This window comes from Felis catus, chromosome C2 (genome assembly GCF_018350175.1).
Source record: "Felis catus isolate Fca126 chromosome C2, F.catus_Fca126_mat1.0, whole genome shotgun sequence".
Lineage (NCBI taxonomy): Eukaryota > Metazoa > Chordata > Mammalia > Carnivora > Felidae > Felis > Felis catus.
The window spans coordinates 120,534,954-120,555,265 of NC_058376.1; the positions used below are offsets into that span (position 1 = coordinate 120,534,954).

The following is a 20,312-nucleotide window of genomic DNA, read 5'->3' on the forward strand; positions in this document are numbered from 1 at the left end:
TCACACCTGTTATCAAAAAGATAAGAAATACCAAATAATGGTGACGTTGGGAGAAAAAGCAACGCTTACGTTCTGTTGGTGGGAATGTAAATTGGTGCAACCACTATGGAAAACTATATGGAAGTTCCTCAAAAAATTAAAAATAGATGGGAATGCAAGCTGATGCAGCCACTGTGGAAAACAGTATGGAGGTTCCTCAAAAAACTAAAAATAGAACTACACTATGACCCAGCAATTGCACTACTAGGCATTTATTCAAGGGATACAGGTATGCTGTTTCGAAGGGACACATGCACCCCAATGTTTATAGCAGCACTATCCACAATAGCCAAAGTATGGAAAGAACCCAAATGTCCATCAATGGATGAATGGATAAAGAAGATATGGTATATATATATATATATATATATATATATATATATACACACACACACACACACACACACACACACACACACACTCACACTCACTGGAATACTACTCAGCAATCAAAAAGAATTAAATCTTGCCATTTGCAACTACGTGGATGGAACTAGAGGGTATTATGCTAAGCAAAATTAGTCAGAGAAAGACAAACATCATATAACTTCACTCATATGAGGACTTTAAGACACAGAACAGATGAACATAAGGGAAAGGAAGCAAAAATAATATAAAAACAGGGAGGGGGACAAAATAGAAGAGACTCTTAAACAGGGAGAACAAACAGAGGGTTACAGGTGGGGGTGTAGGAGGGGGAATGGGCTAAATGGCTAAGGGGCATTAAAGAATCTACCCCTGCAATCAGTGTTGCACTATATGCTAACTAATTTGGATGTAAATTAAAATAAATAAATAAACAAATAAAAAACAAACAAATAAATAAAATTAAAAAAATTAAAAATAGAAATGCCGTATGTTTCAGCAATTCCATTTCTGCATATTTATCTGAAGAAAACAAAAACACTAACTTGAAAAGTTACCTGCACTCCCATATTCATTGCAGCATTATGGACAATAACCAAGACATGTGAATAACCTAAGTGTCCACTGACAGATGAATGGATAAATAATATATATATATATATATATATATATATATATATATATATATATATATGAAATACTACTCAGTCATAAAAAAGAATGAAATCTTGCCATTTACAACAAGATGGATAGAACTTAAGGGCATGATGCTGAGTGAAATAAGTCAGACAGAGGAAGGCAAATAGGATAAGCCCTCACTTATATGTGGAATTTGACACCAAAACAAACCAAACAAAAACCAAGCTCACAGATACAAAGAACGAATTGGTGGTTGACAGAGGCAGGAGGTAGAGGGTGGGCAAAATGGGTAAAGAGGGTCCAAGGTACAAACTTTCAGTTATAAAATAAATAAGTCATGGGGATGTAATATGCAGTATGGTAACTATAGTTAATACTGCATTGCATATCTGCAAGTTTCTAAGAGAGTCAATCTTAAAAGTCCTCATCACAAGAAAAAAAAATTTTATAACTATATATGATGACAAATGTTAAGAAGATTTATTTCCCAATATGTACAAATAACAAATCATTATATTTTACACCTGAAACTAATGTCAGTTATACCTCAATAAAAATTTTGTTTTAGTTTTTAAGAGGACCAAAACCAAAATGGAACTAATGGCAGGTGAGCTCAAGGCCCAGAGTCCAATGATTGAGATGCATTCTCTTTGATGTTAAGTATGCAGTAATATAGCAGAATATTTTCCTTTCCATATTAATATATTGCTGTAATCAATAATATTGTGCTAAATGCAGGGATCATCTATGAATCATGGAACTGACTATTTGCCTCTTTGCAGAGATCTAGGGTATGGCAAGCCCTCTGGTAACATCAGATGTTATTTGTTTACAGGAAAATGCTCTTTATATGAAAAGTACCTTCCAGCCATGCCTGATCAATATCCAGCTGTCACACAGTGCATGCACACATGCTTTATTTGGCATCGTTCTTTCCAGGGACTTTCTAACCAGATCCAATTGGTAACCACATTCAATAATAATTATGGTTGAGCTTTGAGCCACGATACAACTGTGCTTTATTCTCATCAGTTGTGCTCATTTAATTATTTGCAAAGTTTTCAAACAAGTTAAAAAACTGAAAGTAGAAGGAGAGACTATATGAAATAATAAGTCACCTTTACTGGAGACGTTCAAGCCTAGCTATATAATAACCACTCAGGAAGAGGTGCCCTGTAAAGGAAAGAGTGGAGAGTTTGGAATTAGTAAAGTTTGACTCTGGCTTTGCTACCCAGCTGCTGAACATCTCTGAGCCTCTCGGTTCTTGTCTGAAAATGGAAGTAGTTCATATTCACCTTGCAAAGTGTACTCTGAAAATTTTAAAGATAATCTGAATACTATATTCAGACTATTATAAATGGGAAGACAGTTGGACTAGATGACTCACAAGGATATGTGACATCCCTATTCTAAGATTCTAGGATTCTAAATTCTAACCTTTTAAAGGCTTACAGTACTGACAATAATTTCTCCACCTACAAATATGTGGTGTGTGCTTAGCATGTGCAAAGCACTGTGTTTCAAAGAAAACTGTTCATAAATTATTGGGAGCAGGAGTTCAATGATCTATCTTACACACTTGTATAACTGCTTCTAAGGTTAAATTAACGAATGCTACCTAAAAGGCCCTATCAAAAGCAAGCCAACAGCCTATGTTAGTCTCCTACCCAAAGGATAACTCTGAATTTGGATGAATAGAACGTGTAAATATAATGCCTTTATAGAAAGACAAGGAAACAGGAAGGGCAGAATTGGGAGAAATAACCCTCAAATGGAGACTGCCATCCTAGCTTAGGGAAGCTGTGGGAGGGCTGAATGAAGGCTTGGGTAGGTCTGTTCACAGCTTAGGGGCTACTGGGTGACAGATGAGGACCTCCAAACACCTTTTCCAGTGACCTGAGAGGCAAGAAAAGGGAGTCCATCCTAGACCTGGGAGAATGGATGGAAGCAAGTTAGACAAACAAGAGGCATGGACTCTACAGTGTGGGGTCAATAGCATGGATGGCGTACCCTTATCGGCCAAAGTGTCTTGACTTGTCCACCTGCCCCAACATGTTATTTACAAATCACTTCCATGTACAACATAGTAAGTATATCATAAACCTTCACAGAGTAGAGACATTGAAAAGGATTTTGAAACAGAAGTTGTAATATTTTATTCTTCACCTTAGTCAGTCTTCTTGGACATCCCACTTTGGAGACCAGTAATACAGAACAGGTGAACTTGTGGGAGAAAGGGGAGTATGGAGTTGTCATTCCCTGCATAGAAGCTCAAAGGGGAAACACCCTCTACACGTCTCCCACCGCTTTTCTTCAAAAGAGAACTTTGTCACCATGTCAGTGAATAGGCAGGAATAGTGCCAGATAAGAACTCAGTGTCCCCACCACTCTCACTCTAGCTTCCAGACTTCTGCCTGGCCTGCAGATTGCACTTTTCTTCCAAGGTTGCCATAGTTACATCTGATGCCACTGCCAGAAGGTTTTCCACCATTAGGAAGTTCAGACTCTATAATCTGGTAGTGACTGTATCTGACCTGGATGAGTTTGGATGACAACACTATGACTATTTTCAATTTGAGGGAAGGGAAGCACTTTGTTTAGACTGTATATTATGAGGAGAGGGACTGAACTTTACAGAGTTCTTTTTATACAGAATCCTGGGTACTGGGTCCACAGTGGGTTTTGTTTGGTCAGTTGAGTAGTTTGGGTTAAAAATTAGACTAGGAAAAAAATTATTTCCTGCAAAAACAGATATATAATTAGCAAATATCATAGCATATGGTTGTTGTTGTTGTTGTTGTTGTTATTTTTTCTGCAGGCTTTACAAAAAGCTCACTGTCCCTACTAGGGAACATCAAATTTGCTGTGGATTTTTTATATATGCTTCATCTTATGACTGTAGAGAGAAATACAAATAAGCCTATAAATTGGTCTCTAAAAACATCACCAAAGCAACCACATGGGGAAAAAACATTTGTCCAGTTTGCTACAGTTCCAGTATATACAGTTCCAGTATATGATTGCATTCTGCAGTGGGGACCACTCAGCACCCAAATGTACAGAGCCTCTACAGAACTACAAAAAAACATTTGTGGTCTTGGTTTAACAAGCTTTCAGTTGGGAGAACTGGCTGGGTTCTGCCTCTAAACGCTGGCACTGGCATTCCAATGTAATACTTGGTGATTCCTCTCATCAAGAACTTGGTAGTCAGTTCTGGTTACCTTAGAGATGCCTTATCTCCCAGTGAACCTTTAGGGAATGGCAGTCAGCTGGCTGCTTCTATCTGTTTAGCCAAGCCCATGGGGTGTGAGAGTGGTTCTCACTGACAAGAGGCAGTTAGCTGACTGGAGTTAAACCACAAAACCTAGCCTGGGTAGGGTTTGGGGTACACATTTTGATCTCTCAAAAAAAAAACTTATGGAAAATTATTTCTAAAGATTGGTAGTAATTACAGAAAAGTCATTATACTGGGTTTGGTTCGGTTTGTTTTTTTAGTAAGTTAGGTCAGTTTTGCTGACTCCTTAGATCTTTTTTACTTGACTTTGTCAAGGTATAGCAAAGACAGATGTCTGGGTTGGCACCAAAGAGCTTTGATGACACCAGTCCATGGCATCAGGTGATCTTGTGCCTCATGTGGAGTGGAAGACGGAAGAGAAAAGAGAAAAGCAGAAATCATAAAGGCTTTCTGAAAGTTAGGTTTCAGACGTTTTGACTTTGTAAAACTGAGTGTTTTAGTGAATATCATAGTTTATTATAGCCAGTCTCACCACTCTCAGTCATAAAATAAATATGATTTTCTCTAACTAGAGTTTTCACACATTCATTTATAGTCAATTCCATTATTTCTCTCAGTGTGAACTATTATATTTTCCCCAACTAAGTGAGCTGATTATGCAACTAAAAGATTGGTAACAGCTTAGGTTGTTTGTGGAGTACAAAGAAAGTATGAAATTATTTTTCCTACTCTGCCCCAGATTCAAGTTATTCATTCCCAGGATTGAATTATAATCCCAGGATTGATTTATAAATGTCTAAATCTTAATCCCTTTTACAAATTAGCATGGGTCTTTAGTCCAGATGTTAAAGGAAATTTGCTTTAAATTGTTTTAAATTTAAATTTGCTTTAAAACAATAAGACTACAGACAGTGGAAAAATAAAAAATACTAAAACAAAACACTAGTTGAGTAACTACAGCAAAATCTCATTTATTTGAAGTTCATTAATCAGGAATTGGTGATTGTTCAATAAAGGTACAAGACCAAAATGTACCTTTAGCCTAGTTGTGTAAGAGTTTGCTAAGTCAGTTACTAGCAGAAAACATTTTTTTAAAAAGAGAGAAGGCTGAAACTTCTATAGAGAATGTTCTAATACCTTTAAGTAATTTTAGAAATTTAAAGCATTGAATGATATCTCAGTTATAAATAATTCTTATCAATAATTTAAGTCCTTCTTGAGCCACTAAGTAAATCTTCTTTGACCTACTTAAAGGATTTGCTGTAACCATGAAGGTAGCCTTTCATTTATAAAATGAAAATGAAAGCCTTTTCCTAAATCAAACTGTCCTTCCCTCCTAGTTTTCTTTGCTCAAAGGAAGTCGTTGGATGTTCTGGTTTAAGTGCATGAGATCTAGAAGCAGATTGCCTGGGTTCAAATCTCCCTTTTACCAATTGGGCATGTTATTTACGGTCGTGGTGCCTCCATTTCCCAGGCTGCAAAAGGGGGAAAAATAACACCTAAAAGATTTGAAAACCGTAAAGCACTTAGAACAGTGGGTGGTCCCTTTAAAATTAGCTCTTGTTGCCATAACACTATATTGCAGGTCAGTGATTCAAGTTAGACTCAGTCACACCCCCAGGGCATCACTAAGAGAAACTTCTGTGAAATGGTAAACATTTTACAGCAGACAGGCTTTAAAACCCCTTTTTACAAAACTCAAGGGCAAATTTTCTTTCACACCGCAGTGCATCACAACCGTCTTTCGATTCTTCAGACTTCCTTTCTTCTGGCCTCCATCCACCCAACCTAGCCTGCCAGGTACTTCTGGTTAATTATGCATCAGCTTTTTCCAAGCCACCCCCTGCCAGTCTCTACGAATTCGTCTTAGTTCTCTTTCCATTTCGTGCTAGAACGCACCTCCTCTCTTAAGTCCTGCCTCATCAACACCCTCCGCTATGCTATGATCAGCCCTTGACTCGGGCACAGCTCTGCTTGGGAACCCTGGTTCAATAAATGCTTCAGATGGTTAGAGGCTTTCTGAATCGGCCGGTCTTCATCTGAAATTTTTCAATAAAACGTGGAGTTTGAGCAGCCCGCCCTGAGTTGTTGGACTTTGGCTCCAAACCAGACTCCCAGTTAAAGACACAAGAACACGAGGTTGGGTGAGCCACGGCCCTGGAGGGTTGGTGAGCGCGACCGGAGGCCGGTTTAGGAACAGTTCGTTTGGACAGGATGCGGACGAAGGAAAGGAGGCTAGTGACGCACCTGAATAAGTCCGCTAGACGAAAAGGAATAAACTAAGGCTTTTATCGTGTAGATTAAGGGACCCGCGCGCCCGCGCGCAAGCGCGCGCGCACACACACCACATACAAGAAAAGAGAGGGGCAGTCTCAGGTATCTGACAATGACACGGCTCTGATCGAGACACGGTCTCAAAGGCCCCCGATTTCCGGAGCTCCCTACCCTCGCCACCTCCGAAGATTACTGTTAGCGCATCTCTCCGCCCACCCCAGGCTCTGGAACTCCAGGCACCCTCCCCCCAACCCGGTGGCCCCAGCTCCCCGCCCCCCCCTCCCCCCGAGAACACTGCTCCCCAGTGTCCTCTGGAACGCCGGAGTGGCTGTCGGGTTTCGAACCCGGGCGTCGACCCTGGCCCTTGGTGCGCTCAGCCGAGTCGCTGGCGCTGCCTTTGCCCCCACATCAATCATTTAGGGGCTAGCTCGGGCTACTGCGGCCCGAGGAAGGGGGATGGTACGGAACTCGAGACAGGGGACAACTCTATCCCCCTAGGCAGCAGCGAAACACTAGCCGGGGAGGCCCCCGCCCTCCCTCGGTGCGCCTGTCCCTCCCTCCTTCCAGCGCCTCGGCTCCCACATCCCCGCCTCCCGCTCCGGGGGCGGCGGCGGCGGCGGCGGCGGCGGCTGCGCCCGCACCGCGCGATGCCCAGTCACCGCAGCAGCGCCGCCGCTGCCGCAGCAGTCCGCCGCCGCCGCCGCCGCCGCCGCCGCCGCTGCCGCAGCGCGGGCGACCGCGAGCCCGTAGCAGGGAGCCTGGCGAAGGCGCCGCCGAGCCCGCGGGCTCCTGCCAGTCGCTGCGCTGCTTATAACCTGATTATTGTTTCTATTTATTTTTTTAGGAAGGGCTGCTCAGAATAAGGTCTTCTCTTGAATCGGCAGCGACGCCCCCGGCGCGTGCACAAAGGCTCCGACGGCGGCCGGCGGGGACTGCCGAGCGCGCGGGAGCCGGCGCCAGAGGTCGCCTGTGCGCGACCTAGCCAAGCCCCAGGCACCATGCCGCGGCGCCTGCAGCCCCGGGGAGCAGGCACAAAGGGCCCGCCTGCCACAACCTTGGCGGCTTCGGAGGCCGCCTCGCGTCCCCATCCCTCCGCCTCCGGGGACCCCCCAGCATCTGCCAAGCCGCTGCTGCGCTGGGACGAGGTGCCCGACGACTTCGTGGAGTGCTTCATCCTGTCGGGCTACCGGCGGCTGCCATGTACGGCGCAGGAGTGCCTAGCCTCGGTACTGAAGCCTACCAACGAGACGCTCAACTTCTGGACGCACTTCATCCCGCTACTGCTGTTCCTGAGCAAGTTCTGCCGCCTGTTTTTCCTGAGCGGCCAGGACGTGCCCTTCCATCACCCATGGCTGCTGCCGCTGTGGTGCTACGCGTCGGGCGTGCTGCTGACCTTCGCCATGAGCTGCACGGCGCACGTGTTCAGCTGCCTGTCGCTGCGCCTGCGCGCTGCCTTCTTCTACCTGGACTACGCGTCCATCAGCTACTATGGTTTTGGCAGCACCGTGGCCTACTACTACTACCTGCTGCCGGGCCTGAGCTTGTTGGACGCCAGAGTGATGACACCGTATGTGCAGCAGCGCCTGGGCTGGCACGTGGACTGCACACGCCTCATTGCTGCCTACCGCGCGCTCGTGCTGCCCGTGGCCTTCGTGCTGGCTGTGGCCTGCACGGTGGCCTGCTGCAAGAGCCGCACAGACTGGTGCTCTTACCCGTTCGCTCTTCGCACTTTTGTCTTCGTCATGCCGCTCAGCATGGCCTGCCCCATCATGCTCGAGAGCTGGCTCTTTGACCTGCGCGGTGAGAACCCCACGCTCTTCGTGCACTTCTATCGTCGCTACTTCTGGCTAGTGGTGGCCGCCTTCTTCAATGTGAGCAAGATCCCCGAGCGCATCCAGCCAGGCCTCTTTGACATCATTGGCCACAGCCACCAGCTCTTCCACATATTCACTTTTCTCAGCATCTATGACCAGGTGTACTATGTGGAGGAGGGCCTGCGCCAATTCCTCAAGGCGCCGCCTGCTGCACCCACCTTTTCTGGCACAGTGGGTTACATGCTGCTGCTGGTGGTCTGTCTGGGGCTGGTCATCAAGAGGTTCCTAAACAACTCGGAATTCTGCAGTAAAAAGTGAACCTTCGCCTTGGAGGAGGCCGCTGGTTTGCTCACCTATTTGTTTGGAGTTTCTGTTGTTGCTACTGTTGGTTTGTTTTCAAGTTTTGTTGTGTTTCCTTCTTTGCTCGAGGAAGGTGCTGCAAAACCACAGGGAAAAAATCCAATGCAACAAGGGGGTCTCAGTGCACTTGGGGCTTTTGAAGAGGGAGGTGGTTCTAGCAGGAGGGAGAGGGTCACTGGTTCTTGCCCCTGGAAAAATTCTGGTGGTGTCTCTGACATCCAGAGGCAGTGAGGAAAATCCCAAATAAAACCCCAAACAGTTCGGTTTTCTGGTCACTTTCTGTGCCAGTGGTAATGACAAGTAGCCCTTGTGAGGTCAAGTATGCAGTAAAGAGGGTAAGTAGACAAAATCGTTGGGTACTTCCATTTCAGTCTGAGGAATGCTTGGATTTGTCAAAAGAATGGAGCTTTGTAGGAAACGGGCACAAAGACACAAACCCAGGGCTTAACCTACTAGAAAATGCATGGAATGTGAACACAAGTTAATTATCTCAAAATGTTTCTCAGATGTTATTTAAATAGTAATATATACAATGATTTTTCATGATTTATCAAAGCCTGTGATATGCACTGAATTGTCTTTGTTACATAGTTTTGAATTTTGCAGCCCTTCTGCATTGCATACACTTGAACTGGACATCAGGGCAAGCTGCTTGAGAATTCTCAACTACTTTTTTAAACAGTGTTTTCTGAAGGTGTATGTGTGTCATGATACAACTGTGAATTATTCTACCTTAGGGACTCTGGTTAAACTATTGTTGAGGAGCTCAGTGGTTTGTATACATCCCAGATTCCAATTTACTTTAATGTATTCCACAAAACCTTTCTTATTTTTTGTTTTGTTTTTGATTTTATTGTTTCCTTCTCTAATTATTTAAATTGCCACTAGAATAATGTGCCTTTTGAAGGAATGCCCAAAGGACCGGTCCTCAAACATAGTTTCATGCATGGGGAGAGCAGTAAGAATAAGCTTTTCTTACTTTACTGCAAATCAGGGTCTAACATTCCACCCAGAAGAGAAGGAAGATGGTGTTGATTTTAAGTTTTTGGTAGGACTGGAAGTAGCTTACCGGGACCTGCAGAGCATTTGACTTCTCTAAGAGAAGGAGTCAACACGCTAAAGTGGCTGTGGTTCTTAATGCAGCCATTGGGGGAAGGTGAGAGGAAACTGTTCTACACCGATGCCATTTATCCTTGCTTAAAATTCAAAACATAATATGCAGGAATAACTGAGGCAGTTAAATTATGGAAGTCGGGAGCATATTACTTGAGTTGTAATTGAAAATGTTGAGTTAAATAACATTAACTTTGCATAGTTAAAACCCTGAAGTCTCATTTGGATCCCCACTATGGAAATGAATGGCAGTGGCCCTAAGTCGTTGAAAAATTAGTGAATGTGCTCCTGCGATCCTTCCTAACAACAACATTGGCCGATGTTATTTAAGACATTTCTCATAAACAATAACCTGTACTTGAGATAACAACTCTAGGTTAACACAAAACCACTGAGGTGGCTTATTGAAATACTTATCACACTTCCTGATAAGTTCTTTTGGTTAAGAGCCAAATAAGTCATTGAATGGGGAGTCTTGACTTCATAGTATAATTTAGATCAAGCACATAAGGTAGATGAACACTTACCTCAGCACTGGTAGGCTGGATCTCCTTAAAAGATCTGTTTTTGTTTATGCTTCTAATCTCTACTGTATTTGTAAACAGAGAGGCTTGGCACAATTCCCCGGAGTAACCAGTATTCTTGTGTGTTAATCTGCACACAAAAGTTAACTTTACATATGTCTATATTTAATTTAGAACCTCTTAATGGGATTGTAAATACACTTTGCACATTTGCTGATGGGTGTCTGTCCAATCTTACGCAAAGTGCAAGGAGGTTCCCCTTAGGTGATAGAGGCTGAGAATTTGTGCCTAGCACAGATGTTTTTCCTCAGCTATAACTTAACTCAGTGCATGTATTCAAGGACAGTTGTGGAAATCAGGATATTTCCACATGCAAACTTATTTGCATGTCATTGCTGTCTCTTCTAGAGCTCCAAAGAATGTTAGTGTGGAAGCTAGAGAAACAAGTTGAAGAGTGGTAGCTTCCTTGTAAAATGGGACCTCCCCTTTCAGATGGAACTTTCAAGGGACAGATTCTAAAAAGGGTCCATGACTTTGAGAACAAGAAATAAACCCCATATTTGTCATTTTAAACTTTTGTAGATGTTCTGGGTCTACAAATAGAATTATCTTCTTGCCCTGTGTCTTTGTCCTTAAACAGAGGCCACTTAAGGATAAATTTATACCCATATCATTTTCAAGTGATTATGATGCATGAGCCCAGTAAGGTGACACAGTTTTCCCCTGAAAGTTTTCAGCACCCCGTATGTCCCAGAGTGAATGAGGACTCACTTTCCTTCCCTTTGCCTTTTCCTTCCTCCACTTTGCTTTCCCTCATTCCATCTCAGTTTTTATGTACCACATATAACATTGATAAAAGGACATTCTGGTGGAAAACAATGGTTTGACTTCACTTCATATTTGCAAATAGATACCATATATGCTATAAAGGACCAGGGATGACTTGTGAAACTATGTATGTTATTTGCTAAATTATATCAGATTTCTGTCCAGATGAATGATGATATTTTAGAAGCAGCAAATATTTACTGAGTTTCCATTTGCATGAAACTAGCCAGGTATATTATTACATATTTCAGGGGTAACATGGCAGTCAGAATAAAATATCTTTAAAAAATATCTTTGACATTCTCCATTTTGCCATACCCATTAGAATTCAGTTTTGCTTTATTGTGTTCAGCTGTTTGAAATGTAGAACAAATGATAAATAAGAATGTACTCCATTATCTCTGCAAAACCTATTTTGCCAGTGGAATTTTGAAGCAGATTATGTAATACATTTTATTTTTACTTGTTAGTCATGATCTCGATGACATCTCAAGGAGCAGCGTCATAAAGTCATGCCTGGGAAATGAGGGGGTCTGACTTCAGAGCCTGTCACCTTGGGGGCTGGTCTCAGGCTGACTCAGCTGAGTGGGTTGGCTAAAGGGGGTTCCTTTCTTCCATGTCCTTGCAGCTACACCCTCAGGTGAAAGGGATGACCTTCCCAGAGAGAAGTGAGTTTTTTGGTCATGTCATGACTGGCTTGTAAAAATAAATGTGATCTTTTCCACTGGCCATACACTTTCTATAAATAGCCCGGGAAGAAAGTATGGGGCTTCAGAGCTGGCCAGAGTGGCCTTCACATGTTTCCATTCATAAATCCTACCCTTAAGTGCTTGCAGTTAAAAACCATTTAGCCTAATTCATCATGCCACTTCAGGGGAATCATTTCTAAGAATGCAGAATTGGGGGGATGGAGGTGATTTTTATTTTTTCTGATTTGGTGCTGAATCTGAGGGCTCCCAGCAATAAAGAACAGGGATTGTTACCTTCAAATCTCTTCTCAGTTTTATTTGGTTAATCTGCTCAAAGCTATAGTAGGAGACAGGTACAGTAGGAATTATCTCCATTTCGAGGTTCTACCAAGGCACAGAATGAAGTTTTCAAACTGGCATTAGAATGTGGGGATGGCTGTGTGCTCAGCTGAGTGTTTTTTGCTAGTTTGCATGGCTATGATGCCTGGCCAAGCACACAGACACTAATTGGAGATGTATGTGGATACAGGTATATAATTTATAATTGTAAAACAGTGAAGTGAGATGTGGTTATCCTTGAATTTAGATTATAAAAATCTTAAACAGAATGTTACCAGGTAAATAGTTTTTATCATCTTGGATTGTTCTTCATCTATTAACATCTACCATGCTGACTTTACCCTGTCAGTATCTTTTGAGTTGATTTCCACATTTGTTCATGTAATCCTTTTAATAATCATTGAGCACCTACTGCATAGAAGACATTGGTCAAGGATCCATCCATATTATTACAGTTTGGTTCTTTTCTCCTTTCGGTTAGCGTAAGAGCAATGCATAGAATCTTATTTCAATTAACATGCTAACTTACCCAGAATCAATTTCTTTCCTTTCTCTCTCTTTTTTTTTTTTCTGTCTGCTCCTAGGCCTATGTGAATTTTATTATTAAAAATAATTTAAAAATTTAATTACATTGAGGGTGAAGGGATAGCAGGTATATGTACATAGAAAGGGTTGGAAATTTTATCATCACAACCACTTTTGGGGTGGTTAATAGTATTCATGTCATTATGAAGCAAGTTTCATCCAAAGTGCCTAGAGTGTGATGTCATTAAGTGTCTGAATTTCATAGATAACATACTTAAGTTTTAAAAGTATGAGCTTAAATCTCCAAAGATTAACTGACGTTCTTTAACCTTTTCTTCTTTTAAGCTCATTGTGTTGTAATCTATAAAACAAGTCTTAGAAAAAAAAATTGATCTAGAGTAAATTATAAAGAAAAAGTATCAGATGTGGAAAAGACAGGAAGAAGGCATGAGATGGGGAGAACAAGGAGGATTAGACTCAAAGAGTTACAATGGGACAGCAAGTTCAACTATGGACAATTTCTCCTGAGTTTTAAGTTTTGTCCCTAGGAAAGCATGTGAACTCGCATGGGGTTAGCACTCAAATGGACAGGCAAGGAATTCTATTTGGCAGCCTAATCACATCCTGTAGCTTTTGACCTGAGCACCAGTGCCAAGGTACATTTCGAGTAGTACACTTACCCCTAGCTTAATGTCCTTAATTTGTTTCCATAAAAATTAGGACGTAAGGCAAAAAGGCATTAGGGGATAGCACCAGCCAATTGTAAATCACCTTTCAAATCATCTCTTTAAAGGATTGCCAATATCCTCTGACATAAATTGCCTGACGAAAAGCAAACAAGCCTAGACAAACTGAAAAAAGAAGGCTTTCACTGGTTTAAGCTGAGCACTACTATATTCCAATGTGACAGGCCACACACCTTCCTGGTGAAGATTTTATTCCTTCTTCAATAATACGAATAGTTCTCTCTTAATTGTGAAAATGGATGTCAGTTCTTCTTAGTTACTATTCTAAAAATTGAATGCAAATTTTTGTTGTTGTTTTAAAAGGACAAATGTATTGTGTTTCTGGTTTGCAGATTTCTAACCAGTTTGTGGGCTTTTTTCTTTTAGAAGAGCTTCTTAAAAGTCTGTGAGCAAGTTGCAGAATTAGAGTATTTATTTATAGGTCAGAGGCCAAGAATGCTCATTTGGCTGTTAACTCTGGCAGGATGTGAAAGCTTTGAATACATATGCAACAAAATGATCACTTATTTACTATTTAACTCAATGGAAAATAGCCTTTCATTTGAACTTTGGAAAACGTTCCCCAATGTATTGTGCATCTAAATGTTATACATGATCCTTAATATTTTTTGTTCTTAACCTATCTCTGAAAGCTATTCCAAACATGGCATTCCTCAAGGATTATTTCTTGAATGTGCAAAATTATTCTTGAATGTGTAAAAGGGGCAGGCCACCTTTCTCATGCCTTACAGCTCCACCTAAAATATGCAATAAGCACTCAAGGAGGAGTGGAGGGGTCTGCAGATGGTTATTTAACCATGCTGGAGAAATGGCCCTACTCCTCCTCACAGCTCACCACAACATTGAGAAAGGACACCATGTAAATAAACCTTTGTTTCTAGATGAGGGGAGTACAGGGACACATTAATTTCATTTTTTCTTTTAGTTCCACATCCAGTTAGAAAGCATAATCTGTTTTTAATACGCTGGATGCAAAAAAAAAAAAAAGAGAAAATTAATAGGAAAACATTTTAAAGAAGTATTCTAATTTTATATTTTAAAAGTTTATAATAGCAATTTGTTTGTAAAAACAGGCCTTAGCACATAGATGAGAACCAGCGCTTTTTGGAAAGCCTCATTTTTGTCTTGGGAGTTTAATCACCTTGAGCTCTTACCCAAATGATAAAGACCTAGTAGGTCTTTAAAAATGTAAATAATGTATAGTTTAAAGAAAGGTAAAAAAAAAAAAAACTTTTTAAAAAAGAAGGAAACAGGTCAGATATGTTATAGGTGTGTAACAAGTCTAAATTAAAAGTCTTTTAAAAATTCTAGTTAGAAACTTCATTAAATTCACTCTCCCAGCAAGGCTTAACACAGACCGTCTCCTTTTCTACCAGGTTGATTTTCTTTTATGGAGGCTATGAGCAAAATTATTTAAGCCACTGAATACCCAGGCAGTAAAGGAATGAAGCACAGTTCACTTTGATGAGGGTATAACCACAGCTAATGATGCAGCCAGGAAAACGTACAGCCCTGACACGCTCCTCGTTTCTTTGGAGTGGAAAAGGAGCCCCCTGCCATCCTTACACACATCAGGCAAGGGCTGTCTGCATTGCAGGGCTGGGGACGACCCCGTGGCTGCTCTTTTATCTGCACAAAGCATGTGGTAGCTCTGAACTCATTTCAGCCCTCTCCCAGGCCATTCCCACCACCTTGGAAGCCTTTGCGTTCCACAACCTCAACCCTGAAGACAAAAGGTTTCTAAAAGGATTCCGTGTGTATTTAGGCCTTGTCAAACCATCTGCCTTACTAGGTTCATCCATTTCCAAACCAAGGATTTAAATAGGATTACTGTGCTCGGATTTACAAGAATGTACAACCAACAGGTTCCCTTTGGCAGTGAAGGGCATTAATTGAAGGCCATACTCCTTTTTTCCCTCAGGTCAGAGGTAGAGGGTAGATTTCACAGTGACCAAATAGAGACATTCTTATGTCAGTATTTTTTTTTTTTTAAGTTCATTTAATGGTGATAATGGAGGGAGAAAGGAGTAAAAGATAATGCAGGTATGAAGAAACTGAAAGATCCCACTGCTTGCTAAATTAATTCTTCTTAGGCTACCTGACTCCAGCCATCACCTACATCCTAAACAGCTGTATTTAGCCAGGTAGAGAGGCTTCTCAGGATGTGTGAACTTCCACACAGGGACTGCAGTGTGGTTTGAAATCATTAATGTACTCTACCAGAGAAGCATTATTTAATCATAATTCCACATTACCTGATAAAATAATCTATAAAAGTAGATATCACTTTGGTCAATTCTGTGCATGTAGCTAACAAAATTGTGATTCATTTCTCTTGTATAGTTTGCTATGATTTGGGTTTTCTGAGACAATTGTTTCTTTATGATCTTGAACATGGAATTCTGTAAAATAATATAACTATGTATTTTTTGCTGAAAAACAAATGTATGAAATAAGAATAAATTATTTGTAAGCATAACGTTGAGGACTGTATTTATATGCCTTCAGCAAACAAATAATTCTTAAATTAATAGTAAGTGTGTATAATATTAATACACATAACAGGAAAAAACATCCTTTTTATAAAAATCAGCAGGTAGAGGGAAAGAATTTAAGTTTCTAATGTAAGCCCTGAAGAAGCACCCTTAGCATATCGTTACAATTTTAGTTAAATGAAAAGAGAAAATTCATGAGTTACTTTGAAACTGTATCATCTAAGAAAATGCTTATACAACACAGATAATGAAGCTTTTCCTTTCTTCCCTATATTTCAAGGCACACGTGGTCCATGGACTTCTGGGCAATGCGGCCTGTCCCAGAATCCTGGTGATGTGTGTGAATTTCTGGTGTCTCTGTCCCAAATAACCCTAGCAAAGGAGATCTACCTTCAGTTATTAAGGTCTGTGATATAACCTCAGGGAAGCCCAAATGTAACCCTGAGTGGACAGATGGAGTGGAGCTGAATAGAGTAAATCACAAAGGGAGGATTGGTCAATCTGTGCCTGAAGCCTACCTGCTTTTGGGTTTTTCCTCATGTGAGCCAGTAAATTTCCTTCGTTTTACAATCTAGTTTAAGTATTTATTGCTTATAGTCAGAAATATCTTAACTGATCTACAAGTTATGGCTGGTAACTCTCAGCCATCTATAACAGGATTTGCATAGCCCCTATCCCACCTTCACTCAGCCAGTCCCACATTTTAGGATCTGCATACTAGAAATTTGAAATACCTCATTTTTTAAAAAAGTTATTTATTTATTATGAGAAAGAGAAAGAGAGAGAATGCACAAGCAGGGCAGGAGGGAGGGGAGAGAGAGAGAGAATCCCAAGCAGATTCCACACTATCAGTGCAGAGCCCATTGTGGGGCTTGAACTCATGAACCATGAGATCATGACCTGAGCCAAAACCAAGAGTCAGATGCTTAGCCAACAGAGCCACCCAGGCACTCCTGAAATACCTGATTTTTAAAGTACAGGTTTCTGTATCAGGACTTCATGCTGCCCAGGGGCCCTCCTGTGTTGCTTAAACTGCTTTCTCTCCTGTTCTCCACTGCAAGTATCTCATATCTCTGACCTTCTCACTCCCTCCCATTCCTCAAATTTCTTCCTACCCCTTCCCTTCAGGAACCACACTATTATTACACATTGTTCTCCTGCATGTTCAGCTGCTTCTACTCAATAGGGTTCTTCCTACGAACATTTAAAAATGGACCACTAGTATCTCCCATCTTCTAAATAAAGAAGTCACCCTCTCTCCACTATGTCACACTCTTAACAACCACCACCCTCTCTTCTCCTTCACAGCCAGGCTTTTTGCAAGAGTGGTATACACTCTCTTTGTTTTCATACCTCCCACTCACTCCTCACCCACTGCATTCTGGCTTCATTAATCTCATGAGAATGGTTCTTATATGATTTCCGGCAACCTCCTTCTTACCGATGGACATTTTTTAGACCCTATTTTCCATTCCCTTCCCCTGAAACTCTTCCCATGGTCTCTGTGCCCCCATATTCCCTGGATTCCTTCCTACCTCTTGGGCTACTCTTTCACAATTTCCTTTGCTGAATTCTCTTCCCCTGTTCATGCCTGAAGTCAATTTTCTCAAAGTGTGAGCCAGACCATCTATGTTAGTATACTTTAATGATTTGGTCAGCAGCTTGATTCTTCCACTTCCTGTCAGCTCTGACTCACAGCAGAGGTATTGTAATTCATGTTCTAGGAAGCTCAACCTTGAGCCTACTCCTCCAATCCCTCCAGTGAATTTGTAAGCCAACCAATGCCTGTTAATAAATCTCCTTCAGCCGAACCAGGTTGAGTGGTTCTGTTGTCTGCAGCTGAACCTTAGCTGATGCAGCAGGTAAGCAGAAAAAGATGGTGATCAAAAGTGCTGGCAATGGGAAGCCATAGTTCTTTGGGCAGATAGTCTGTTGGGCTTCTGGGGTTTTTTTACCTTTAATTTTCCTTGGAAGACAAAGCAGGTTCTGGATCAGGCAACTTCTTCAGAGGGTTTGGTTCTATTTAAAAGCAAAAGAGAAACTTTAGGAAGAGAATTACCTTGAATTTTTTTTTTTGTCCTTAATGTTGACTTAAAATAGACTTAAATTGACTTAAAAGAGAAACACAACATGAACATTTAGAATTTATGTCAGGTGAAAGAAATCTAAAATAAATCTCAATAATAAGTGGCATTCCCATATCAGTGAAGTTTAATTTTCATATAGAGATTAAGCCCCTAATAACTAAAAAACCACCAATATAAACATTATACAGAATTGTAACATTGGATAGGAATTGTAGGTGACTGAGTCAGAACTTCAGGAGCTTGGTTTCCTCTTTCCCTGGACAAAGGTGCTTATTCTTATAATGCATCCCTCTGTTTCTTCTAGCAGTAACCTAAACTTCCTTTTAGGAAGGACCTCTCCCACTAAACCTTGGTGGGACTGCTCTCCCTGCTGGGGGTGGGTATATGACCCACAGTAGGCTTGCAAGCCCAGAGCTTCTCTAGGTTCTGAACTTTCCATATCTTGCCTGTATATGTCTTCATGCAATTTTGAGAACTATCCCATAGTCTTCAATAAAGGGTTTTCTTATTATTTTTTCCCTTTAAGTTAACCAGAAGGTTTCTATTTCCTGAAGGAAATCCTCAAAAGAGTATTGTCTAAGGACTTCCAGCTTCTGGTCTTGGCATATAAGGAGCTTAGAAGTTATCACTCTATTTTAACAACAATTAAAAAGCTGAATAAGCTGAAAAATCAACAATTCTCCTTAAATCCATCAGAGAAGTGAGGTCATAGTGCTGTCCTCAAAATTGGAGAGACACACAGGTGGAAACACAGAGTTACAACTTACCACATTAGGAACCCACAATCAGAAACCTCTGCAGGAACCAGTACTGGGTTCCTGATACCTCATGTCTGCCTTTTAATAATAATAAAAAAAAGTTACAAGGCTCCAAAAAACAAACAAACAAAAAAACCACATGGTTTAAAGAGACACAGCAAACATCAAAACTAGACTCGGTTAAAGCAGGGATGTTGGAATTATCAGACTGGAAATTTTAAACAATGATGCTAACAGCTCTAATGGAAAAAGGAGACAACATGTGAGACCAGATGGGTAATTGTAGGCAAAGAGATGGAAATTCTAAGAATAAAACATAAATGCTAGAAATCAAAACCATTGTGACAGAAATGAAAAATGCCTTTGATGGGCTTATTAGGAGACTAGACACAGCTGAGGAATCAATGAGCTTGAGGATACATCAATAGATGCTTCCAAAACTGAAAGACAAAGAAGACTGGAAAAGAAAAAAAAACATACTATCCAAGAGCTGTGGGACAACTACAAAAGGTGTAAAATATGCATAATAGGAACAACAAGGAAAAGAAAAAGGTACAGAGTATATTGACAGACACAACACCCACTCAAAATTTATAACTTCAAAGGAAAGTAATTCTGCATACAGATAGGACATGACTTTTGAATCATTTGTAAATAATTTCTTTCCTCCTGTCTCAGAAGACCCCCATCAGCTTCTGACTGTCAAAATTTATTTTCTCAAGAGCAGAAGGAATTCCTTAAGAAAGGTGGGAATTTAAGATATCTGATTAGCTTTGCAATTTATAAGTAGTTTTTAAAATGATAGGTTTAACAGGGGCACCTGGGTGGCTCAGTTGGTTAATCATCCAACTCCTGACTTGGGCTCAGGTCATGATCTCACAGTTCATGAGTTCAAGCCCTGCATTGGACTCTGCACTGACAGCGTGGAGCCTGCTTGGGATTCTCTCTCTCTCTCTCTCTCTCTCTCTCTCTGCCCCTCCCCTGCTCTTTCTTTCAAAATATATTAAAAAATTTTAAAAATCATAGGCTTAACAAAAGAGATCCCATATCCTGCCTGCTTGCATAATTTCTATCCTCATTTTGCTTGAGCCTATGTAACTGTAAAAATATATGTGGAAAACTGAGAAGGTAAGGAGAAAGCATGTGAACATTTATCATACAAAATATAATTTTCTAAGAGCTGCCTTATTAATTCAAGATGACTCGAGTGGATTTTTACTCCAGCTCTTAATTTAATGGTTCACTGTATTAGCTCATCCTTACTCACTATGAATCTGTTTTGATGGTAATCTGTAAATATCAATTTAGGGTTCTCTCATATTCTAACTTTAGTTACATAGAAATGTCATCAAGTACAAAAAGAAATGAGTTTAAGGAAAATTTTTTCTATAGATATACACATATAATACACCAAGTGTAAGTAAATGATGCTTATAGCTTACATATAAGGCAAGAAAAGTATGGATGTCCTCATTTTCTTT

The 20,312-nt window shown here is 40.9% G+C and overlaps 1 protein-coding gene and 1 long non-coding RNA gene across 3 annotated transcripts in view; one reads left to right on the forward strand and one right to left on the reverse strand.

Moving 5' to 3' along the window:
• The window catches only part of LOC102899180, a 45,053-nt gene extending 27,043 nt beyond the window's left edge, over positions 1-18,010 (reverse strand). Inside the window, exon 1 of the long non-coding RNA XR_002144832.2 lies at positions 17,942-18,010. This is a non-coding gene — a long non-coding RNA (uncharacterized LOC102899180). The remainder of the gene's footprint in view (positions 1-17,941) is intronic.
• Positions 6,884-15,970, forward strand: PAQR9 (progestin and adipoQ receptor family member 9). 2 transcript variants are annotated; one of them, XM_023260493.2, is made up of 2 exons: positions 6,884-7,012; positions 7,398-15,970. In XM_023260493.2, the coding sequence occupies exon 2, from the start codon at positions 7,552-7,554 to the stop codon at positions 8,683-8,685; it is 1,134 nt and encodes a 377-aa protein (XP_023116261.1). In that variant the 5' UTR covers positions 6,884-7,012; positions 7,398-7,551; the 3' UTR covers positions 8,686-15,970. The 2 variants fall into 2 exon arrangements, with proteins under 2 accessions (XP_023116261.1, XP_023116260.1); XM_023260492.2 differs by having other exon boundaries at positions 6,885-7,094.
• Positions 18,011-20,312: the final 2,302 nt, after the last annotated feature.